Source organism: Lates calcarifer, linkage group LG6 (genome assembly GCF_001640805.2).
Source record: "Lates calcarifer isolate ASB-BC8 linkage group LG6, TLL_Latcal_v3, whole genome shotgun sequence".
In the NCBI taxonomy this organism is placed as follows: Eukaryota; Metazoa; Chordata; class Actinopteri; family Centropomidae; genus Lates; species Lates calcarifer.
Window position 1 is genome coordinate 24,801,575 of NC_066838.1, and position 26,757 is coordinate 24,828,331.

At 40.3% G+C, this 26,757-nt stretch overlaps 1 protein-coding gene across 1 annotated transcript in view; it reads right to left on the bottom strand.

The window, feature by feature from the left end:
• cables2b (Cdk5 and Abl enzyme substrate 2b) overlaps window positions 1-26,757 on the bottom strand; it is a 37,931-nt gene that overhangs the window by 8,463 nt on the left and 2,711 nt on the right. Inside the window, 6 exon segments of the mRNA XM_018682828.2 lie at window positions 140-237; window positions 1,475-1,643; window positions 1,761-1,869; window positions 3,164-3,241; window positions 7,146-7,241; window positions 26,468-26,757. Coding sequence (XP_018538344.1) covers window positions 140-237; window positions 1,475-1,643; window positions 1,761-1,869; window positions 3,164-3,241; window positions 7,146-7,241; window positions 26,468-26,757 — 840 coding nt within the window.

Genomic DNA, 26,757 nt, shown 5'->3' on the forward strand with positions numbered 1-26,757 from the left:
ATTAAAATTATGGAGTAATTTAATCAAATGTCAACAGCCTGCAGAGCTCTGGGTGGAGTGTGAAGGACACACAGCTGCTTCATATTTCACTTAGAATCAAACTCTAGAGAATTTCTTTTGATGCAGCTCGTGGCCTTACCATGTAGGAGGCAAAGATCAGCACCCGCTTGTGTTTCCCACAAGGCCACTGGTGGTCACTGAGGAGGTTAGGGTCGTAGTCGCCCATATCGTCCAGACCTGAACAACACAAACACACACAGATACACACTTAGACTGTCAGCTCTGAATATCAGAAAAGGAATTTGTTTTGTAAAAGAATAAAACCTGAGCAGGAACCCACACTGACACAGGTGTGACCGACTCTTTAAATGTTGTAGAAAGTTCCTCATAACTTACTTTTAACTCATGAAGCCCCCCCAAAAAAATGTTTTACATCCCCCATAATTTATAATTTTCCTAAAAGGAGAAATGGCTCTGGGCTCTTATGGGTTAATTCATCTCATTTATATTTAAACTGTCCTCTGAGAGTCTGACAAGGTTATAGAAATACATTTATTCAGTTAGGTAGTTTAATTAAATATCTTGATTGATTTGATATGTTTGACTCGATCACTGTCTCTTATGACAATTTACTTATATATATATTTATATATATTACTTATAAATATAAAAACACATAAAACAACATTTTAATTGAGGAATAAAAGAAGTCAAATTTTCATTAAAATGTCACCTGTGTCTGCAATAATTCAAAACATAGCCCAAAATAATATTAACCTGCCAAGTCACAGACACTAACACGCTGCTAATGTTAACCTAGAGAATGAAAACAAAGCTTGAGGCTCTTCAAGCTGCCTTCAGCTGCCTTTCTAGCCGTTCTAGTTTCATCCCTCAAATCTGTGTAGAAATAGTAACGCTGAACTGGAAAAACTGTGACTTCAGACTCTGACCAGTGTGTCATGATGTATTTGGATTTTGTGTCTCATCAGAATTTCAAAACACAACTGTCAAGTTGATTTGTGTCCCTGAATTTTGAGAATGGAGAGAATATCGATGAGGGACACATGAGCAGAGGGGTACGACTGTAACTGCAGGGTGAGGAGGAATGAAAACACAGAGGAAGGATGTAACGAGAGGAAGAAGAAACAAACACAGGATGGAGGGATGAGGCGAGAGAGGAGAGATGAGGTAATGAAAAGAAGCAGAGTTGTTGCAGCTGTGCCGGAGCGTCGTCCTCTTTATATCTTAAACACGTGTATATGTACGTACGCTGTGTCACATCCTTTATCTATAAACGCACCCGGTGACAGAGCCCTGTATTAGCCTCTAACCCTCTCCCTCTAATCCGGAACCTTTCATTAACACAACACAGCTGTGCGACTGCATGGGTCTGTGTGTGTTTGTGTGTGTGTGTTTATACAATTTCAAAACACGACTTTAAGTCTCTCATGCTCAGATCTATATATTGTATTACCTAAGTCCAGTCCCACAGTGCTGTTCAGCCTGCTGGGTGGGTAGCTCCTGCCCGGCATGCTGTGTGTGCTCCTGGAGACGGGGATCTGCAGCGTCAGGTCACTGGCTGACGACGGCTTCTGCCTCACCAGAGCGTTAGTGGGGTACAGGAACTGGGCGTACGACACCGACTGAGAAGGAAAGCGAATGCAACTTGTTGGGATCATAACATCTACCTGTGTGTGTGTGTGTGTGTGTGTGTGTGTGTGTGTGTCTGAACGTGCGTGAGTGGTTGTTTGTTTATCTACCCTGCCGTAGGTCTCCAGCTGGAAGCCTTCCAGCCCCGGCAGCATCTCCAGGGTGGTGGAGATGTTCCCAGATGAGTGTCTCCTCCTCGGGTGGTTTAATGAAGGGTCACTAGAGAGGGAGACGCACATGATCTCACATCCGGACTTGAATCTGAACTCATAAAAAAACATGTCTCTGCAGCGTTTGAAACAGAAAATCCTCAGAGCAGCAGGTTTACCTTCAGGAATTTAAACCAACAACAGCTCAGATCAATGATTCACCACATGGTCAATCAGATTCAGAACACTGCAGCCATAAGTCACTGGGCGTTTCAGAAATGTAATGTGTCAGAGTCATTGATAGTTGCCACGTAAAAAGAACTGTAAATATACACAGCAATTAATCAATGACTGAAAACAAATTATCACTCAAATGCTCTCAGACTATGGGTGATGTGGGCTCCTTCATCTTTCCAACACTTCTATCAACAATCAAATACAATATCTCCACCATTACGTGGAAATGTGCTCTACATATTCCTGGTGCCCTGAGGATAAATCCTAATGATTTTAATGACTTCCTGAATTTCTTCTAGAACCACCATCATTCCAAAACCTTTCCAAATCTACACAACAAAAAGCATAATCTAACTGTCACACTAGAAATTAAACATACTGATCATGTTCCTGTCGTGCTGGTGGAGATTTGAATTTATCTATCATCATCCTTCCTGCCTGCAGCGTTTTCAGGTGAAAGGGTTTAGAGGCACGCTAGTGACTAAAAGGTCAAAGGTCACTTCCCACCACAACCACATGTTCTTCTGAAAACACAGAACTATCACGGTTTCAGACCGCAGCATCGGCTACAAGATAAAACTGGAAATGTCACTTCCTCTGACAAAATACCAAGAGGACGAGTGTTACTGGTCACTGCTGCTAACTCAGCCACTGTATGGTGTTCATGTGTGTGTGTGCGGGTGCAGCAGATAAACAGTGTGTGTACATGTCAGATTAGTGTTTCCTTGTGTGTCATTACCTCTTGCAATGTGCGTACACGGAGTGTGTGTGACGTGATGATAAGCATGTATACATGCTGTTGTACTGTGTGTGTTTGTGTTTGTGAGTGAATGTGACAGAGAGAAAAGGATTAGAATGAGTTTACAGTATCTCAGTATTGAAGTCTACAGTGAGTGTGTATCTACGGGTTTGTTTTTATGTGATTATGTCATTGTGTGAGAGTGTGTGTCACCAGCCAAAGAGGCCTGAGGTCAAGTGAGGGGGCTCTGAGGCACATGGGAAAATCAACCCCGACCTCCCCCGTCTCTCCTCACTCCTCCTCCCCCTCCTCCCCCTCCTCCTCTTTTCTGTGGCCAGCTCTCCTCCTGTTCTTTCATCCCGCCTGTGCAGGTGTGTGTGTTGATTACCTGAGGTAGAAGCTCTCTCCGTAGGGAAGGACAGAGAAGGCAGCACACAGAGACCTCTTAGCACAGATCAACACGATCCTGAAACACAAACACACATGTTGTTATAACATCTGTCCACAGCAGCTCTCATTGTCAGTGAAAAAATACAGAAAACTCCAAAGCAGGGAAAAACAAAACCAACAACATCCCTCTCTATCCAACCTGATTTTATTATTGTCATATCGATACGTTCTATTAATCAATTCCTTAATACAAGCTGACACTTACCCCTAAACAGCAGCAAAGAATAAGACTCTAAGGTTCATTTCATAAGTCGACTTGGCATTTTTCCACCTGGAGCTGTGAGTGATATAATTAACCCTGCGTGTCCAGTAAAACTCTGACGGAAAATGTGACTCAAATTTTGGAAAAATGCAGCCGGGAGGCAAAAAAGATGTCATGTCAGTCTTATGGTCACAGTTTGGCTTCGGTCAACATGATACAGGACAAAACAAGACTCCGTGTAAACACTGTGGGAAGACAGAGGAGTAGTTCAGCTCGTTTGGAAGCACTCGGACGATAATGTTTAGACATCAAGCGCTGCTGGAGTTTCTACCTCAGACTTATTCCCTCCGCCTTGCACCTTCAGAGTAGCTTAAGTTTTCATCAGAATTCAGAATTCCCTACTCTATTTCTGCTGAAATCAGAGATACAAACCTCACAAAATTAGGTGTTACAGATTCAAATCTTAATCTAAACTCTTTACTGGGGACATATAAGACATCAGATAGTGTCTCACAGTAGTATCAAGTAAAGACACACTTCACTAATTGACATAAATTTAAGTGTTCTACCTGCACCTTTACCAGAGACTCTGCTTAATCATGATGTGTAATAACTGGGTTTCAGTGGGACATGTAGTAGAGTGTGTGTTTGTGTGTGTAGGCTTGTGTGTGTGTATTTTTATTGTGAATCCTCTGGAGTATAATCCTCTACAGAGCAGCGTCGCTCGCCTGGTTTGTGTTTCAGAGGAAAATGTTTACAGTCATTATCTCTGGAGGAAGCAAAGAGACTGGAAAATGATTCAAAGCGTGTGAAAACATACACACACTCATCTCTGAGTTAATCATGTTTGTGATTAATTATTTCCCTTTCATATATATATTAGTCCCATATGCAGCCATGGGGAGACCTTAAATCATTGATCTTGTGTTTCCCTGACAGCATAAAAACATTAAAAACACAAGAGGCCACACACAGTCGGAGCTCCACAGAGACGTAAACCCAGAGGCTGAGCACGAAAATAACATCCAGTCAATCCTGATAATGTCAGAGGGAACGGTAACAGAAGAAAAACGCTCCTGATCTGAAATTTTGTCAAACTGAGACATCGACCAGCTCTACAGCTGATCAGAGCACTGGCAGAGACAGCACTAAATCTACACAACCTGCATTAAACAAATAAACAAACAAAAAGATCTGCTGTGTCCCACTGTGGCAAACTTTAAAAATAGTTTTTAATCAGTCTTTTCTATGTATTAGTCAATAATTACAACTGCAAGCTGGCAGGGTTATTTGTCATCTGCTGGCTATACTGAATAACTTAGCAAAAAAGAATCTGTGAACATAATGAGCAAGTAAATAAGTCAACTAGCGACTTGTGGTGACAGAAACCTAACAAATGAGCTCAAATACCTTTAACCAACACTACTCCTCATGTTTCAATGAGACATGGCTTCAGGTGGTACTTTATCCAAACACTGGATGTTTTTACAGACATGACATGAGCCTGGTCAAACATACAGTGCACATCTAATGAGGATCCAAGTGGGTAAAGAATTTCAGCAGACTTAAAGCCTAGAACCAATAATCTCTGTGATTTATAATTCTAGGGGGACAAAAAGGAAGCACTGTGGTTCAAAGTTTAGCTTTCACAAGAGCTAAATATGTAGCTATCTGGACAGAAAGAGTTAGACTGTGAATAAATCATTACAACTTCATTCTGGACAAATCTGGAAAAAACTGGACTGTCCTCTCCTGCCCTTGGTGCTCCTCCTCGGACCGTCCCATGAGACAGATTATGAGTTTGGATTTAATGCCACTGTTGGTTGTGTGTTCCACTGACACACACACATGAAACACACCCACAGCTTGTTCCCCATGATGCATGGGAAAGTCAAGAGCTGGAAGTCACCAGGGAGTTCAGTGGAAACAGCAGAAGCATCACAACAAATCTGCTGGAAACGTGACTGTTGCGGGGAATCGCTCCCCTCCAGTCGTCCATTTGTTACAACACATTTCATAACACTGGGGGCACATTATTCCATAATCACCTTCAAGGAAAATAGACAATGTTTCCACTGGGATCTGAACCCCTGACCCAAGGTTGTGGCTACTGAGCTACATACAGAATTCCCTGAGAAAAACAAGGGAAATAAAAGTCGAACATCATTTTGATTAACTCCTCTAAAAGAGCAGTGTTTTTTAAACCATCGTCTGTTTCTGTTCAGGTCTCACTCCCTCTATTTACAGTCACAGTTTAATGGAGAATGTTTCTTCATTGGTCCATCTGAACCCCAGGACCCGAGACCTGAATGGGTTCGGATCTGTGTTTCCTATGGTCAGCTGGGTCCTGGTCAGGCCTAATTTGTAATGCACAGACAACAATCAACAACATTATTTTTGTTACTGTAGAAAATGTCTAAATCTGATGAATACTTGACAAGATCTGTAGTTTTAAGTCACATTTCATGTCATGATTTCTAAGTGGATTTATGGATGTTTATTTCCAATTGACTGAAAGGAGTTCCACTGATTCAACACTATGTGTATGGCATCCGGGTATTCTGGTTTGACTAATTCATGAGACTGAGAAGGTGCAACTTCTGATACAAATGTAGACGTGTGTTGCCTTCGCTTCCAAGCAACACATGATTTACTATGTAAACCTGCAACATCGCTGGCAGCAGGGGTTCGCTAGAAGCTCTAATGCTGACATCCAGATTCATAACAACCACTTGGTGACCCATTCAAAATGTTGGGACTGTGATCCAGAGGCTGAGAGCTCCAACATTAACTTTCTCTGTGAGACACTGTTTCTGTGACGACACGGAGACTTGGCTGAACTACAAACAACAGCTCTGCTGCTCTTAGCTGGAGCTATTTTAAAACAATCACTCCTAAGTGTATTATTATCTGATGAGCAGTCCTGCGTCCCTCTGACCCAGAGGTCATGTTTTATAAACCCTGCAAGGAAGGATGAGAATAGAATACAATAGAAGAAGAGTTGAACGGCACAGAACGACACTGTCCAGGCTCCATGAGCTAAACCAACAGCTCAGTCCCCCTCCTGCTGTAAAATGAAGGTGAGCTCACTTCTGAATGTCAGCTGAATGTGTAAAGGTTAGTGGTTAAAGGGAAGGAGCAGTAATGGAAAAAAACAGAGCTATGACTCCTGTGTCCTTTAACAAGCATTAACTTAAATATCTATAAAGAGTGCATATAGTCTCTCAGGATAGGAGAGATTTTGGGGGTATTTTTTTAGTTGGAAGAATAGCTGTCTTGTTTAATGTCAGAGAAAATCTACAGCCTAAAGCCTGAGGCCACTGTCCTGTCTGTGCTGTGCTTCAGTGTTGTTCTGCAACTCTAAACGCTGTGAACAGCAGAGGTCAACATGCTGCTAAAAGCTGTCTACACCTGGACAAAGATTTGGCTGGAGCAGTGGAACAACGTGATGTGTGCCACTTTGAACTTTCACTTTTATCTTTATTGTCCCTCAGGGGAAATTTGTCTTGCAGCCAGGTGAAACACAGAACACACTTAAACATCACACAAACCCACAACAACGCTACCAGACATGAAACAAGACTGGACGTTAGAAATGTTAAAGTTTATTCTACTCTTCAATATCAAACTTTCCTGTCTGCAAATGTGTGATGTTACAGACAATCACTGTTACAGACTAGTGTGTATGTGTGTGTGTGTGTGTGTGTGTGTGTCTCACCTGCTGCCTCTCGTGTCGTACTGTTTCATATTCTTGATGAAGTGAATCTTCTTGGTGTGTCGAGGTCTGGGAGAACCACCAGAGAGATTACGAGTCCTGAGAGGGAGACAGACAGACAGACACAGAGATTAATGATGGATATCGCTCTCACTTCAGTGTCTCATGAAAAAGGGGATGAGAGCCAGAGGACACATTCTTTTTTATAATAGCAGAACACACACACACACACACACTCTTGCACAGACACACCAAATTAAGCCTGTGTGTGTGTCTGTCTGCTGAAGGTCAGGTTATGAGCCAGGTTGTGTCGCTGTGTCGACCTCATGGATTAAAACAACAGACCTCAACATGAAATCAGGCCAAGGAGCTCAGCTCACTGACATCACAGCAGTTACATAATATTACTGACATCAGCATTAGTCTCACTCACACACACACACACACACACACACACACACACACATATGGCACCTGCGCTGTAATTGCACGTTATGCACAGTGTGCATTTTAAATCCACACTCATCCACACACATTTATATATAGGGCACACGCATAATCTCATGGCACTCAGGCACATAAAGCTCGTTCTCCAAACAACTGTACAGCACATTTTGCAAACATACAACACACACACACACACTGTAAACGCATACATACTGTAGAATATCCTGTGAGCACCCAAGTTTTGTGTCTGATGCAACAGAGATGAACAAGTAACAAACCAGATTATGAGAGCGTCATAAAGATGGAGAGGGTACAGGAGCATCAGCAGGAAACTGAACATATGTTGAAACACAGCAGTGGTTAGGAGGTACAGGAAGAGCCAGGCTACCAATAACAGAAGGTACAGTGGCTGAGTGAGTGTTTCAGACTCGGCACAAGGATTATCTGTGGAAAATGGTGTTTCACTGACTGATGAAGTCAGGTGTCTAGAAGAAAACCACTGCTCACACAAAAACTGAACAAGATTACAAGATGAAACTTTGCCAGCTAAGATGAAAACAGGCCAGGCAGCACATTCTTTGGTCAGATGAAACCAAAATAAAATTGTTTGGATCAGATGGAGTCCAGGATGTTTGGTGTGCACCTGTCCAGGACTGGGAAACATGGAGGTGGGACTGTGCTGATATGGGTCTGCATGAATGCAAAAGGGTGTAAAGGAGATGGCGTTTATAGATGGCAATATGAATACAAGTAATACAATATGGCAGGAGAGGAACTTTCCAACATGGCAATGATCCCAAACACACTGCAAAAATCATAGAAGAGTTTTTAAAGAAGAAAAACCTTTGGAGTATTGTGAAGGTGAAGGTTGGGCTATAAAACCTGTCCAGGGAAGAAGAGCTGAAAAGAATCATCTGTGAAGGATGACACAACATCTACATCTACTGATACTGTGATCAAAATATTATCACGCTCTATCATATCTGACAATAAGACAACATGACATATAGTTTCAAACAGAACAAACGTGCACAGAGCAGACTGGAGCCACAAGCCCCTGGAGAAACAATGCTGTTACACAACTGTGAACACACACACACACATATACAGTACATACATGAATACATGTGCTGACATATACACACACACATACAGAGACACACAAACACACACAAAGCATCTGTTACTGTTTTTTATGGCTGCACCGGATGATTCCACACCACATGGAGTTTAAATCACTGTTTATCACTGCTGTGTGTGTGTGTGTGTGTGTGTGTGTGTCTCTGACTGACACACACACACACCTTTCTACTGTCAGTGCTCAGTACTCATAACAGTGTTGTTAAGCAGATGTTCACTGGATCTGTGTGTTATGCAGTAATAACATCTGTGTAGTTAGATGTGTCTCTTTGTTGAGATTCAGTCTTTAACAGGATGTTCTGCCCTCTGCTAGTCCTTTAGCATTCCAACCAAAAACACATTTCTCACTAAATCTACAGTCCAAATGAGACAAGTCATTTTAAAACAGCCATTTATGAGCCATATTTTAAATTCCTGGCTACGTGTAGCAGTTTGAATCAGTGTGACCATTCACTATATTCACATTCTGATTTGCCACGTTACAGTGGTGCCATGATTCAATACATTTGAATGCAGCAATAATGAGGGGTGTGTGAGAATCTGCTTTACATTTACATTTCCCCCTGCATAGGAGCTACTGAGGAGCTGGAGCCTTTTCAGCAGCACTGCACCAGGCTCCTGCAGCACTTCAGGTGGCTGAATACTCACACTGGGTCAGTTCTCTGACAAACCCAGTCTGCTGCAGGAAGGCTAATTTCTGGTAAGTGTTGGGGTTAATCTTCTTTACTAGAGGCACTAAATTAATGGTCATGTATATGCACTCTATGTTACCTTATCCATGACACATCCAGTGTGACAAAGTTATGCCAGGCTGTATCAGCCAATATTCGCTCAGTGCAGATGTATCAATAGTAGTGTGTAAGTAAAAAACTGCAATACAGAAGTGCACAGTGACAACAATCCCAATTCCCTGTGGATCACTGTCAGCATTCTGGGAAATATGGGAGACTGAATTAGAGGTAAATGTCCAGATGGAAACTGAGTACGGAATCTATTTAACTACCACATCCTTCAGATCCATAAATACACCACAAGCACCACACAGATGATGTCAACAGCGTCACAATACTGAAATATAGATCTTCAGCCGTTCCAGTAAAGATGTTGATCACTCAGCCTCTGGATATAAATGGACATTAAAAGTGAAAATATCCAGAACACAACAGTCTGAGCTGTCACTTATCCAGTATTATTAAACCAAACAGTCTATTTGTAATGATCCTATCCTTGGTATCTACTGTAACAACAGTCACGTGATGGAATCTTCTCAACGTTCCATTTCCATGGGAACCATCATTCCACAGCATTCCGGAATGTTGTGGAATGTTTCTATTGTGTGGGAATGGCCTGATGGATGATGATGATGATGATGATGATGATAGTGCCTGGTATTTAAGATAAAGACAGTCATAGTCAAATATGGCCACAATGGTTAAAACAGTGACACATTTAGAGTCACATGTTCTGCTGAAGTGCCTTTGAGCAGGGCACGGCTGTATCCTGAGCTTCTATGTGACGATGTAATGTGCATGTTTTGCAGATAAAAACAAAAACTGCACATTACAATTTACAGTTGTACCAAAAATGTACAGACACATTTTGGCCTGAACCAAAAAATACAGAGGTTAGATTCCCAGGCATTCTCATCAGGTAACATGGCTGAATAATGAGCAGTGTTATTCAGTGCTAAAATAATGAGTAGTTACTTGATCTCATGATTGACAGCTACAAATAATAATTTGGACTTGACAACATGTTTGGATGGAACACAAACAAACCCACATACACAATTATAATCATAAAGTTCATGAGCAGGAGTGTAACTGACATTTAACATGATGTGTTTATTATGGAAAATGCTGCACTGTCATAATAAACAGCTCTGTTATCTTGAAATTATTTTCTCAGCATGCAGGCTTCTGTGTGGAAAACACCAGAGTCACAAACATAAATAATATCTGGATAAGAGTGTGATAACTGGACGCCGGTACTCTCCCAGTCCTTCTAAATCTGTCCCAGTATCTGCGCTGTGGATCTGCAGACTCATTACAGCAACAGTCTGACCAGCGACCTATTTCCATGAGAACCAGCTTCATTTCTCTGGGATGTTGTGGAAAGTTTCTTTTCTGTGGGAACGGAAAAAAAGCCAGTGTGCCACTTCCTTTGCTGCTGAGAATTAAGATGATGATCTGTGTTTTGATACAGACACACACTGGTTGCAAGTTTACTAATACACTGATGGTTTGAATCAGCTGTATGTTTCCTATGCTTCTTTACTGATACACTGTGGGGATCGAACTAGCAGCCCTAACAGCACAAGGATCGCTGTACCTCTGCTTTCTTCCATGAAGATTATTTTCTAGATACCAGTTTTGAAAAAGGAGCTTTGGCCAAAAACTCAGATGGGTATAAATAATCTACTTTTAGCTGCTTGTATTTTAGATTATCTGGGAAGATTTTCTGAATTTGTAACATTAATCTGTAAATATTTTATCTCTGTGCCATTAAAACGGCAAAAGACAAAGACAAACCAGAACTCAACTAAAAATTCATACAGATATTAACAGCACGATCAAATGCAATTTAACCAAAGGTCAAAGCAGCTTAATGTCACAGCTACTGCTAAGCATAAAGCCAAATGTCCGTCACTGCAGCCATGTTTCTTTTCCCAGATTAACACTGTGCTCAGTTTGTGTTGTCTCTTTACCACAGTCAGTGTTTCTGAGTGTGAACAGTGACAAACTAACTGATGGGGATTTAAAAATTATTTAGAATAATAAAAACTACATCCATGACACAGTGTCTTGATTTATTATTATTCAGTTTATCATTCATTGTTAAAACGAAACTGAAAACTTTTTTGGTTTTTGTCACACAAGCTAAACTGAGATGATGTTTCGGGATAAACGCTGCATCACTCATGAAACAGCATCTTTATATTGTCACGAAGGTCGATGGTGGTTCCTGCTTCATTTTTAAAAATACTCAACGTTATAACATGCATTTTCATCAGTACACCTTACTGAGAATTATGAGGAAAGCTACATTATTTATGGTCTCCATCCAATTTAACTACACTCCAGCAGACGTGCAGAGCAGCTGCTCACACTCAACTAAAAAACTAAACTAACAGCAGGAGCTGCGAGCAGAAATTACTAAAGGTAATTTTGGGACAAGAATATGTTTTTATAATTTGAAGCCTGCAATGCTGTTTTCCTGTGTCGCTCTGTGTACAATGACACAGCAAAAAATGACTCAGCTTACAACAAGGGGTTTGAATTTGAATATACTGATGATTAGGAATATCAGTATTTTATGAGGCACCCATGGGTGAGCAGGTTTCAGACAAACAGCATTTAATTCAACCCCGAACTGACCTTCAGTGCCACAGAATCACACAGGAAACAGTGACTGGGCAGGTCAGGGCCCAGGAGCAGCTGTGGGCCTGTTTGTGGGGACTGCTCTGATGGATTTGTCTGGGACGCAGAGTCATTTTATTTAGTTTGAGTCACGAACAGAGTCATACTAATAATAGCTGGTGTCGTTTTAGCTTAAAATAAACCAGTGTGAACGTGTTCTGTCAGAACACTGTACTGTATGCTTAAAATAGTACAAAAATAACTGGGTGATTTCATTCTGTACATTTTTGGAGTGATGTCAGCTTCTACTCATATCTGTCTCTTTTTTTTTTTACTTTCTTCTCTATTCACTTGCTTCATTTTCTGACTGCACTCCTCTGTCCACACACTTTGTGCAGTGTTTTTGTCAGCTAGGTGATTTCTAATGGTGAGCTGCAGCAATAATTGTACAGAGGCAGATGAATTAGGATTTTTAGATCTGAGATTAGCTGACTCACACTGCAGGTCTCACTGTGTCAGGGTTTGTTTTACTAATCTGTTTCCATTTACTCTCATTTTTATTTTATTTTTACTAATTCACTCATATTTCCAGCTCAGATCAGGTATTTAGCTGTTCTTTTAGCCATTTCATCGTCAGGATTTTTCATTTTTAATACGCTGAAGTGGATTAAAACACATGGATGCTACTTTGTGTCTCTTTTTCTTTCTCTATCTGTCTTCATGTCTATTTTCTGTGGTTTGCAAATGTACACATGTGATGCAAATCTCATCAGTCAGACAGGTGAGACTCTACTTCCTAAGGTTAATACTAACAAAGGCTCCATCCATATCATCTCTCATATCTGGATGATATCCTGATGCAATTTAATACTTCTGTTTACATTAAGCTACACAAAATATCTCTCCAGAGTCCAACTGACTGAAATCCATCTTTGTTTTCCCAGGCCACATTAAAATAAGCTGTTTGGTAACTGCCAAAAAACCAAAAGCAGAACCATAATTCAGTAGCTGAACTGATCAGGGATCAGATTATCACTACAACAGCAGGTTATATCTTCTATATGAGTTGAACTTTGGAGAATAAACTTGTGTATTCATCTTGGAGAGCTGATGCATTCTCAACATCTGACAAACATTTGAATTTTGTAGTTATTTGTGCCCTTTTCATTTTAAATGACACTAAATGACAAATGAAATTAAAGTAGAAAAATGAAAGTTAAACAAAAAATATTCTATGTGTAGACAGCTCCCCTGCTCTTACCCTCATGCCTTCATCTCTGGCTCTTTGTGCTGTGACTGACCCATTGAATAGTGTGTCACAACTCTACAAAGGAAAATGTCAGATTATCCAGGAAGCATGAAAACCAGCTACAATCTTCTCATCTACACCAGCGCCACTTTAAACTCTTCACTTGCATTTTTTTTCTCTGTGTCTTCATCTATCCCACTCCAGAAATATCTGCTTTCATTTCAGCGTTATAAAAGAGTTGATGAGAGGCATCACATTTTCCAACAACAGCTACTTTCAATTCTATCTTTTAACAGTCTTAACAAACGCTGAAAATCTTTTCTGACAAAATCAGACTGAATTGCTTTACTTGAACTGAAACTGAATGTTGAACTAACACAGTGACCATCATGGCAGGAGAAAATGCCATCAGAGTTTAAAAAAAAAAAAAATTTATGAGCCATGAAAACCTCTGTCTTGCTGTGCCCTGATTCGCCCTGCAGGATCAATGATATTTGCTTTTGTTGTATCTTGATGAGCGAGCTGACAGCTGCTTCCTCCTCACACACAGCGCCCACTGATCAGAGGCAGAGCAGTTCAGCCCAGAATAGACTCTGCACACACACACCACTGGCTTATATCAACACACACTGGCTTAATCTGCCTCTGCAGATCTCTTGCTCTGTGGGGACAGGAATCAATGTTGATTCTTAAAGCTGTCCACCATGTTTGCTTTAGATTTTTGTCTTCTTATTCTCAGACTAATAAACCACAGAACTGAATATTTGGTTCAGTGTGAATATACAGGTTATATCAACAATTTCATGCCTCTGATATGTACACTGATTACATCCTCTGGGTTTAAATCCACTTTCACGTTTTGAAGTGTGTTTGCAAGGGCTGTAATGATTCTGAAACTGAGACCAAAACCACAAAAAACCATTGTATCGCTTTACAAACTCAAACCCACTGCCACCACTGCAGGTGCAGAATGTTGATCTCTAGTTAAGTTATTAATCTAACAAAAATTCTATTCCACAATTAACAGTAAAACATGTGTAAATCACAGAATTATTGTTCTAATTAAAGTTTGGGCGAGCTGCACCCTACACCTAATTTATGGTCTTCTAACTGCATGTGTCAGATGACAATGATATTTTAGTTCAAGATGAACTGTAACCCTGAGGAAGGCTCGTTACAGCTGCTTACATTAACAGTCTTAAGTCACAGCAAACCTCAAACTGTGATGAGACTGTTCCACTACATGCACACCTGCTGCAGTTTATGGTTGGCTAGCTGGCTGTGGTTTTCTCACAGTGAAACTGATATTTACACATACCAGACTGAAGACTGACTGTGTGCAGACTTATGTGCCTGCAATGTAGCCAGGTAACTAAAACTAACAATCCATCTTTTCAGTCTTGGCATCAGTCAAACTGGATGTTTCTGCTTTGTTTAACTGAAGCATCTGGTAACTGTATGGAATTACATTATTCTTCCTCAGCTGTATCATGAAGTCCTAAAAAATATGTTTAGTGATTTTGATTTCAACCTACCAACCAATGAGAAACTGGTATTTCTTGTCGTATATTCTCATCTCTGGAAAAGTTCAGCAGCAGTTTATCCAAATCTGTGGTGTATTCTGCTTTGTAGATTATTTTTCCATTCTCTGATGTTTCTTACCTCAAGGGAAAACTTTTTCCCTCTAACCACTCTTATCTTAAGTAGGAATGCACCAAACTATTGGCACAAATACTGACCTTGTGAAGCATATCTGATACCATCCAGACACACTCAGCCCACAAACAGATTATTTTTGTGCTCAGTTTGTTTGATGCAGTAAGAGACCGACAAGTGCATCAACTGCTCATGCACCGTAAAGAAGCAATTTAATAACTTTCAGTGTAACTGCAATTTTCACGGGCCTAGAAAGGATGTTGGTGCAGTAAAAAATCTTAAACATTTCTGCACAAAGAGGTTTTAAGTTTGAGAAAAGTGCTTGGCTTGGCACTGATCGACTGTGGGAGAAAAAGACAGATTAGTAATCCCTAATTTTAGCAGTTTCATCTTCAGTTTACAGTTATTCATATCAGTTTTTGTTGATATTCAGAGATGCATTTTGCTACAGATCACAGCAACTGGTGAGAAACTGACAGGAATGATGAACTAAAATGAGATCCAGCTTGTAAAAGGTAAGTGACTTTAAACCTGTAAATGTGGTGCTCTCTCGCCCTCACTGGCCCTATGTCTCTCTACCTCTCTTTCTGTCTGTTTGAGATCACAGAGGCTTTCAAATCTCTCCCTCACAAACACACACACATAGAGCTTTACTTAAATACCCCCCATACTAAATCCTTACCACACACACACACACACTGACAAACCACCAACTATAGATTAAATGTTCTGTTGTCTAAATCCTCATCCTGCACACACAGCAAGCAGCAGTGGGTAGGAACAGTCTGTCCACACCTCTGACACTGACTGACATTGACTGACCGACGCTGGACGTTCCACAGATTACACTACATGGACCTCTGACAGAGTGGGACACACACACACACACACACACACACACACACACACACACACACACACACACACACAGGGTTACCCAGCAGGCCTGTTGTGTGTCTTACATCACCAGATTAACAGACTCCAACTGCTTCTCCTTCTGCCTGATTTACTGAAAAATTCATTCCTAATTCCTTCTCCTCCTTCTTCATCCTCTCCATCCTTCCTTTTCTTTCTTGGCATGGTGCTCACTCTGTGTTTTTATCTATCAATACAAAATGGCAACTCGGGGAAGAGGCTGACATATTAGAGAGTCTGAATAAAAAACAACAAAACAACAAAAAAACCCTGAATATTTTAAGAAATATCTTCAGCTCTCAAGATACATATCTTTACACTTGGTAAAATTATGTTTCCTGTGAAAACGTTTCAACAAATGCAAAAATGTGTGGTAGCTGATAAGCTGCTTTTATTTCTTTTATGAAAATCTTAATGCAGCTGCACTTTTATTAATGTGATTAGAAATTGAACTTGCTGGTAAAACGTGTTTTGATTGGTTCAGTGTGAACAGGATGTCTAGCAGAGCTGTAATACTCCATGTTCCACAAATAGTCAATCAAAGTCCCTTTTACACAGAGATGGCTCTATATTGCTGATAAGAACACCCTTGATTATGCCAGCTTTGTTTGTTTATACTGAATCAAACAAAGCCTGTGTACAGTTTGTGGTTTTCGACTGCATGCTGGCATTCAGGAATCAGAGGCACAACATGCAAAACAACAGTATTTGTGTCGCCTGGTCTGACCTGCAGTGCCAGCTCTTCCTTTAAACACAGATGTTGACTTGTTGTATTCCTTCCTATTCCTTCCTTCAGTACGTCTATTTCACTTCCACTATGACTTCCATGACCCTTGACCTGACATGGACAGTATTAAATAACAGGTCATGAGTTGAGCAGAGTTTACTGGCATCTATCTGACGCACAGTTAGAACGCCAACTAATGATTATTGTCATTATGAAATGATTTGCTAGTTAATTTAATAATTAATATTTAGTGTAGAAAATGTCCATAAATAATGTCTTCAAATTGCTTCTTTTATTTAACCAACAGTCTAAAAAGTAAAAACCAAAGTTATTCAGTTTACAATGATAAACGCAGAAAATTCCCCTTGAGGGGCTGGAGTTATAATGTTTCACATTTTCGATTGATAAATGACTTAAATCGTTGATACACCAATGAAATTATTATTGTTTTTGAAAGGTTAAAGTGCTTTTGCTTGAAAAGAAGAAAAGTTGTATTATTGCAGCACTGCAGTCAAACATAGTGCTGTAACTTTACTCTTTCAACTGTATGTTACAAACTAAGATGTGTACATGCCAAGAGTATCTTTCTAAAATTAATATGTAATCCAGTGCCGTTAAAAAGGCTGCTCTTAATCTGATTATAATCTTAAAAGATTAATCTAGTTATAATGGATTTAAGGTGACCGGGCTTTTGCTGTCCAGGCCCCTCAGCTATGGACCTCTCTTCTTTCTTTACCAAAGGTATCTGTTGTGACTGTTTTGATTATTTATTTTGTTTAGATTTATGTTTTGTATTCTTTAGTTATTATTGTAAAGCTATTAGAGTGTATGTAAACACTGTATGAATACGTAGCAGGATGTCAGCTGTTCATAACTTTATAAATAACCAAAGATTTTAATAACATGATGTGATCAGAGATAGTGGAATGTCCCTTTATCGGCCTGTTGGGGAGTCTAAGCTGTTCAAAGAGAACAGAGCTCTGTAAACTGGATATGACTGATAAGAGTGTGTAGGAGGAGTGCAGTGATGCGCATCTGTCCTCTAACCACATCCACAGGTTCTATCTCACTTCTATCACACACACACACTCCAGCGACTGTCAGCCTTCACTGACATGGTCATAGTTTTTGATTCTTGGCGTCCATCATAAGCAAACATTTTGCATAAAAAAATAAAAATGGAGGCAGCAGTCATGGGTTTACAGTGAGGCCAACTCAGACTGCAGGAGAGTAGAAATCTGGTCTGGGACCTTGATGCTGATGTTCAGCCCAGATTATCTGGTAATGTGAGGGGTTTACAGATCCAGTCCTTAAACCTCCTGAACTGCTCGCAGACTCATCGGGCCACCCTGATCATTTCAAACATGACTGATATTTAGGAGTTACAATCTGGATGATTACAATTATGATTACATCAGTACTTCCACAAAACCTAATGAGACCCGTGCTTCTTGCTGAAAAGCCCACCCAACCATGTTTCCATCCAGTCTCGTTTAGCCCTCTGCTTGTGTTTTTTCTCACTGCAGAGTATTACTAACACTACATCAAGTCGTTGCACCACAGTCTCCATTTTGTTTACATCTGCTTCCTGATGAGATCACGTCAGGTGGTGCACTGCTCTTTTATTGCCCTCTGGCAGGAAAGTGTGTGATGCGCCATTATTTCCAAATCTTGTAGAGTGTACATGTTTGAGACTGAAGAGAAGAACATCTGAGCCTGGCTTTAGCAGGAATGTTGTGTGCAGTCTGACAACAGAAACATAAAGTCATGACAACACCTGGATTGTGCCTGAAGTATAACAAAGCTCACAGAGACTCAGAGTGGACAGACTGGACCTTTATCCTGCTGAGACAAAGAGAAGCACACAGCTATATTCATCCAAATGACTTTCCAGCAGCTGTCACTCCTCACTAAAACATTTGTAATCTGTGAAGCAACACAGGGAAACAGACGAGATTTAACAGTGACTAATTACCCACATTAGTGAGGACATGGTCTGAAGCAAAGCTGTAGAGAGTGAGGAAAAGAGAAATTGTGTGTGTGTGTGTGTGTGTGTGTATGTGTTAAGGGTGTGGAGTGGGGTTCAGCGCTGTTTTCACTGGAGAGGCATGCATATTTAGGCAAACACACACACACACACACACACACACACACACATACACGCACACCAAGACTGACACATGATGTCAGTCAGATTCCAACTGCTATCTGGATTCATTTGTTCTCATAGTACAGTGTGTGTGTGTGTGTGTGTGTGTGTGTGTGTGTGTGCGTTAGTCCAGAGGGTGTGTCTAACTCTGAACTAATCAGCGTTCCTGCTGAATCTGATAATTTTCTGCTTCAGGCAAAAAATTCAGCCACAAAGCAGCTGATTGCTCAATGTAAACAGAGTCAATTTCTGGTGTGTGTGTGCGTGTGTGTGAGAGAGAGTGTGTGTGAGTGTAAGATCGAAAGGGAGGGCAGGATCTAAACTAAAGAAAATATCAAGGACAAAATCAGCACAACATGTATCTGCTTGTACATGTGTGTTAGACTACAGTGACAGTGCTATTTTAGTAGACAAAACATAGATACCTCACAGGTACTGCAGCAGTGTCAAGTCACAGTATTATTAAGTATAATCCAAAATATCAGCAGCTACAGTCACCAAGATTAATATCGACTTCAACAAACCATGTGAGTTCAACCCATGTGGGAAGTAGAGAGATAATGAATAAAAGAAAGATAAGGAGAAGGAAATTAAACTGCAAAAGACTCCAAAAACACTTGGAGAGTGAGAGAAACTACAGAGAGAGAGCAGAAAAGACATGAAAGAAAGAAAGAAAGAAAGGCTAGTTAATAACCAGGTCAAGTTTGAATGACCAAACCCTAAAACTCTGTTTACCCTACAGGGAGAAAACAAGGGAGGGACTCCATAAGAAAACATACGCACACCGAGAACAGACAGAGACCCAAACGCTTTATGGACAAACTAACTACAAATATAAGCTTTTTTTATTTGTGGTCATTTTATGCTTTTATTACAAATGGTAGAGAGTTGACAGGAATTGGGGGAGAAGGATACAACAAGGTACTCATCTCCCCAAATAATATCTATAATCTTATTCGTCTTATTCGGTGGTTAAAGGAACCCTTTAAGTGCTGACTTTCAGGAGGCTGCTAGAAGCAATAAACAAAAACACCAGTTTACTTTGTGGATAAACTATTTATTTGTCCCCATGTGTCCCTGAGATCTACTGACCTGAGATGTATCTGACTGTAACTATTCAAGACACAGACACATAATTATTCATATCTGCACAATAAAAATGAAATCCAGACCAACTACGCTGCAGTTTGTCCTGCTTTTACGAAGCTTACAATGTTGTGTTTCTCCTCACACACTGTCACAGATGAGCATTATTACCATTATTAGAAATAAGCTACATCTGAAGTAAGTAGTATTAGTTGAGTTAATGAGTCAAAGCAAGTCCAGTAACAATTTAAGCATTGTTTTCACTGGTATTTAACAGCAGGTAAAGATTGAGCTCTGTGTCAGTAAAAATGAATGATGTGATAAATAAGGACAGGATTTGTGTGAATGTTGTGCTGATTATAAAATGATCACAGCGTTCCCTGTGAAACTGTGCCTGTGTGAACAAGTTCAGTTTCTCATGTGGTGGTTAATCTAAAGAGATGCTGGGTCATGCTGACTCACACTGATTCTTCATCTTTGTTGTTTTCATTTCGAGTTTATCCGACATTAACTTTTCTTGCATTTTCCTTCCTGGCAACAACAAAAAAAAAACCTTGGAGAGTTTAAGATGAAGCTCGATGCAGAGAGCCTGAAACTGAGCCAGCAAACGTTACAGCAAATTAGTCCCTGAGAGTCCTCTGGCCCTGATGTCATTAGGGGAAACGCCAAATCCTAATTTAAACCAGACACAACCCTCATTACAGAGGCAAGTTCAGCCAAACAGACCTGACTGAGCGTCCTCACCTGGTTTACAGGTAGGTCAGCAGAGTTAGTGTATTCCCCCTGGCACAGTGACTGACCTTCAGTGTGTCCTGTTTTATCACTCTAATCATTCACATTATCAGCCACCTAGCTAGCATCTACTGAAACACTGTCATTCAGTAATATTAGTAAAGTCATTCTCTGCATGAGGTAAAAATAGCACTTCTTAATAATGCTGCCACATTAGTTAAAATTCTAAAATTACACAGCCAAATGAAGATTGTTCATGATGAGTCTGAAGTTAAAATGTATTATTGATCTCTCAGTTGTTGCTTGATTATCTTTTCATGTCCTGATTTTTTTAACACATATATTTCTGTTATTTGAATAATTGTTTCAGCACTATTCTTGTAGACGCGTTCCTAGAGGTAGTGCATCAGTGAAAGCTTTACCTGCGTGAGAGAGGACAGCAGAGATCCTGAGGATAGCATTGCGCAGTGGAAACAAACTGAGCCAAGTGCATCGTGGGGAATCCTCGGCGTCACGGTCAGTTTGGATACCCAGACTACGCGCACACTGCAGCTGAATAAAGCTAAATACAGCGGAATCTGCTCAGGGGAGCCATTAATCCTGCAGGGTTCACACACAGGCTGATAACTGAGGACTCAACCTCTCGTCTTAATTAGAGTGTGGTTACAGTCGGTCTGCAGAGAAAAAACCTGAACCAGCAGGTAGATAATGAACAAGACAGGAGGTCAGGGATGGACATGAAGAACTGGTTTCCAGTCCTTAATAAATTATTAGCTACCTGTCATAGGACGAGTGTGATTCTGGGAGAAACTCAGTCTTACTCAAATTAAATGGATTTCTTTTCTAACCAAAACAAAAACCGAACAAATTGGACTTCTCTTTGTAAGGACCAGTATGAGTTTTAACCCTTCATATGAGAGGATTTGCATCTTCTCTCATTTAAGGAGCTGTCTGAGAGCTGGGACTCAGTTTAAGTGTTAATGTTGGAGAAACTAAGGTTTGGGCCAAGTTCAGGGAGGTAGTTATGTCACATCCTCACTCGTCCTCACACAGTGCAGTGAAACAGTGCATGTGAGTGTGTCCTCTGCTGCTGAAGTGTTTGAGGCTGCTGTAGTTTTCAGCCAAACTCATAAATGTTTAATGTTCAGTTTGGTACAAACATCTCATTGTCCTAAATTCTAGCAGAAAAAAAAAAAACAACATCCTGTACGTCCCCTAAACTGTGAATTCTCTCTTTCTAGCATGTCTCTTACAAATGAAACCACTATATAGCGTGAACTGAGCAGCCTTGGAACTGCTGCTAATTTAGCTAGTTAGTTAGATAGTCTAATTTTACAACACTTTATTACCTTAATTTGCTGGACACTTTTGCCAAAGTTACGTACAGTTTTCCTCACACAGACACATGGAGAAGATGGAGAGTGAGTCGAAAACTCTACAAACCACCACCCTTAACGGCCGGTTAATGCTCAACCCATTCTACCAGTCGAGCTATAGCTGGCCTTCATTACCTCTGTGTCATGAAAAACTGCTGCCTCTCAGTCGATTACTCCACTAATTGGTCATTAGGGTCTGCATAGTCTGGTATATTACATAATACAAGGTTTCCAGTTTTGGCAGCGGAAATTTCCTCATTTTTTTCTTTCTACATGAGAAAAACATTGTGAAGTTTTGCCATTCTTTTCTGGGCAAACAACAGTCGAAATGTTTCTTTCTTCAGTTCATAGACTTCTTCACACTTACTCACATAACATATCACATTTCATTACAAATGCACTTCAGTAAGCAACAGCAACACCATTGATAACAGTTGGAAAGAAAGTTGTGTTTGCAGGTTCGAGCTGTTGTTTAGTTCAGTGTCAACTAGTGCTATATAAGCTATATAAGTTCTAAAAACATGCACATATCAACAGGGATTATCCAGAAGTCAAACATCTCTTTGCACACAGTGAAGGTGAGGATAAGTTCAGTCCCCTCTGCAGCCAAGTGTCCTCACTCACTGTATATAAGCGCATCAGTTAAACAGCTAAACTGTTGATATGAGTCACTGAGTGAGTGTGAGTGTGTGCTCGCTCAGTAGGCTAATGAAGCAGCTGGCTGGCTGGTTAGCTGGCCAGCAGGACTTCACACGCCGAGCCTTGTTAGGAGACAGAGAAGCTAAACAGAGCATGACTGATGATCGTATCTGACAACGGCCAACTTCATCACACCAGGAAATGTGTAGGTGAGGAGAAGGCTGCCTTTAAATTCAGCCACAGGAAACTGTGGGTTTACCAGCTACAGCAGCTCCTTTAGCCCCAAATCCCTGACACACTTTCAGTCTTTAACCAGCCGACTAGATCTTCAGCAGAGTTCTGATGAAAGTTTAATGGCTTCCACTGAGAACTGGGTTCTCACAGATAGTGCTACTGTCCATGCATAAAAAGTATTTCACCATCAATTAATAATTACTGCAATTACTTAGAGACATCATTACAGTAACTAGCTAAGTGCTGTGCAGCATAGTTATGGAGCGTTTTCGTCTAAAGCAAACAGAGATTTTCTGATGACGGTGAATGACGAAAGTACTGAAGAGCCAATGGAAAACATCTGGGACAAACACAAGAGCTCGTGAGAAACGTGGCCTTAATTATGAGAAACAGAACCAACGCTACATTCATGATATATGGCAGTCAAAATATTTATGAGATTCTAATTTATAGAGCCTAACCAATATAATATATTGGTTATCAGATATTCTGATTTTTTAGAGTTGAAATGACTAGCTGATTAAACAATCAAAAGGTTTTGCTATTTTGATAATCAGTTAATCATTTTTAAGCAAAAATGTCAAATATCTACTGTTTCCAGCTTCTCGAGAATATTTGCTGCTTTTCTTTGTCTTCTGTGATATTAAACTAAATATCTTTGGGTTTTGGACTGATGATCAGACAACATAAGCAATCTTAAAACATAACTTTGGGCACTGATGAATTATGATTCATATTTTTTTACTATTTACTGATATTTTATGGACAAAACAATCAATTCATTTTTAATGGGGTTCCAACACCTTCTTAAAAATCAAATTCAATGACTTTTCAAGGACCGACTCCCTCAAATTCAAGGACCCATGACAATATAGTTTGGGACACAGATCAAGATTAATTACTGCTACAACCAGCAACAACAAGCAGACTTTAAAAAAGTTCAGAGACAATATTTAAAAGAGAGAAGCCTGAATGTGTGAACACTTGACTGTGCAGTGTAATAGCGGTGGCAGACTACTGTATGTGATCTCTAACACAGGACAGAAAAACAATATGATTGAGTGATAGAGACAAAGACTTATTTAGGAACTGAGGAGCTGAGAGACAGCGGGACGCACACATGCAAACAGCAGCATGTAGCCTATTTAGTAACATTAAGTTAAAGAAATTTAAAAACTTGTGTTTATACAGTGTAAATACTTACTAATTTGAATAATAATTTATAGCCACAGCTATTTAGAAAACTATGTTTTCAGCTATTTATAAATGAAAACTATCATTTTAATCACACCCCTTATTGGTAATACTGACAAGAACCATCTTGGCATTAAATACAAAGAAATACTGTTCATGCAGAATCACAGTGAATAAACAAAATCAAGTCATACAGCAGGAGTTGTGCAGATGACGGTTGGTGGCTGGTGCAGCAGTCTGACTGATGAGCTGTTATCTGCTGGTAATTTCCCAGCCTGTTGTTAGGTGTAAATAGGTTAAGCAGTGTTTATCGCTGCAGGGCTGACATTCTCTGGGTTTGATATGCTGCCAACATAGTGACGAAGCTGATCCGTCCATCAGCACTCACACAAGCACAGCATGTCTGAACCACTGCCAGATGAGTAAGCTTCGTAAACACACGCACACAAACTAGCTGTCATTCACTTCCTCATAAAACCACATTCACACTGTTTAAATTAAGAAACTCATTTCTTTTGCTGCAGCGTCTTTCTCGTCTCATCGATCCATCCACCCATCCAATTCTCCCACACTCAGCAGAGAAAATCCAAACTTATCCTGAGTTATAGCAGTAAACACCCAAGTGAGAAGATTCTGGGTTACTGTACCACAGAAAACAGCTTGACTTCATGTTGACTGTTGGTGGTTTTTTTTTTTTTTTTTTTTTTTTTTTACTGTGCCTGCATTCACTTCCCCTCTGCAAAGCCACCAGCTCCTCCAGCAGGGTGGGTTCTACTTTTAAAGAGATGTTAGCTTTTAGACTGTAAATGCAACCAAGCTCCAAGTTATTCACACAGCTGAGAATAAACCTATGATTGAATTTGATACCAAAAATATCAAAAATCTTCAAGTTCAGAAAGACAAGTTTGGGTATTACAAAGGCAACAGGAGCATCGTCCTATTCAGACTCTCCACCTGCAGATACTATTTAGTGCTATTTCCTCATTGAATACTGGTGTTATTTTGATGTTATTTCAGATAAAATAAGACTAATTTAGAGGGGATGCTTGTTAGTTTACACCCCTGAAAGAAAACAACAACTTAAGTTTTCTCCAACAATACTGGCACCGACTAGTGGTACAAACAGTTAAACAATACTTTCTAATACCCTATTCTGAGTATGAACACATTATTCTACACAACATTTTACAGCAAAATACACCTATGTTCACAGATGCATTAGTATTAGATTACACCTTATTACACATAGAAGGATTTTGCGTAAAATAAACTATGACAAGAGACAAAAAGAACCTGACCTGCCAACTTAAAATACCTGACTGTCGTACTGAAACAATCAATCAATTGGTCAGTAAAGATAATCACCAACAATACTGATAGATAAACTGCAATTTATCCGTTAACAAGCAAAAATACCAAACATTCTCTGGTTCCAGTCTTTCACATGTGAGGATTTACTACTTTTTTGGACTGTAACCTGGGGCTCTGAGGACTTGAGATTTTCTTTTTTTTCTGGCATTTTCTAAACTAATAGATGAGTCAAACATGAAGACTGGATCATCAAAAATGAAAATAATTGTTGGCTGGACTTCGTCTGAACAAAATACACAATAAAATTAGGAAAATAATGATTAAAATAAAACTTCACAAGACTAAAAGAAAGTGAAAAAGCATTCAACGGTTTTCTACATGGACAAAACTTTGTGGAGGTACCAAGCCTAGTGGTTTAATGTGTAATTTGTTAGGACAGCATCAAGGGAAATGAGCACAAACCAGCTCAGTCATCTTATACAAAAGCTGATATGAAGACTTCGTACTGAAAGAGATAAAGTGAGTCCTTGACTTTTAACAGTCCACACTCCCACCTCCCAAAGTCAACTGGGATTAGTCATGTTATTCATACACTCAGGTGAGAGTTCCCACAAAACTCACCTGAAAGATATGACTCAGTACATTTGCATGCCCAAAGTAAATGACTTCACTTTTGCCTCCAGGCAGGGAGGAAACAGTAACAGTTGATAACAGATAAAAGTTGTCATCAGAAGCAGACATCGCTCTTAAACTTCCTTATAAGTCTGGTGAGTGAAGGGACTGTGAATTAAAAAGTGTTGTTAATATCACTAAAGGGAGGCACTGGAAATACACCACAAATACGACTGAGTTCAGGGGACTTAACAGCATCAAATCCAAAAACCGTAGCTCAGCTTGTGAGAAAGAGAACCAAAGTAAAACTGGACCAACAGCCCAGCTACAATCTGACTGTGGACAACTTCTGTGTTTGAGCTGATAACAACAATCTTCTCTTTCAACTTTCAGGTAAGACAGACATTCAAGCTAGCCCCGTTGTTTCAGGGGAAAACCAGCCCTGATGATGCAGTTTGAACCCGATAGAAGAACAAAAACAAAGCCGTGTGTCTCCCACCTTTGTCTCGGCTCTGAGGACACCGAGTTACAGCTCTGAACTGACAGCAGCGTGGAGGACTTCCGCGGTCCCAGCGGCGACGGTAGCAGGCTGGTGTTGGACGGGGACGGTGAGAGCAGGTTGCTGTTCCCCGGTGAAGGGAACGAACCTCTGCGGCACCCCAGCAGCACCTCCGCGCTCCCCACATCGTTGAACCCCGTGTCCGACGGCAGGACGAGGATAGGCGGTACGTTGAGGAGACCTGTCCTCGGCACCGGGGAGGGACTGACGTTCCCACAGCTCACGGACGC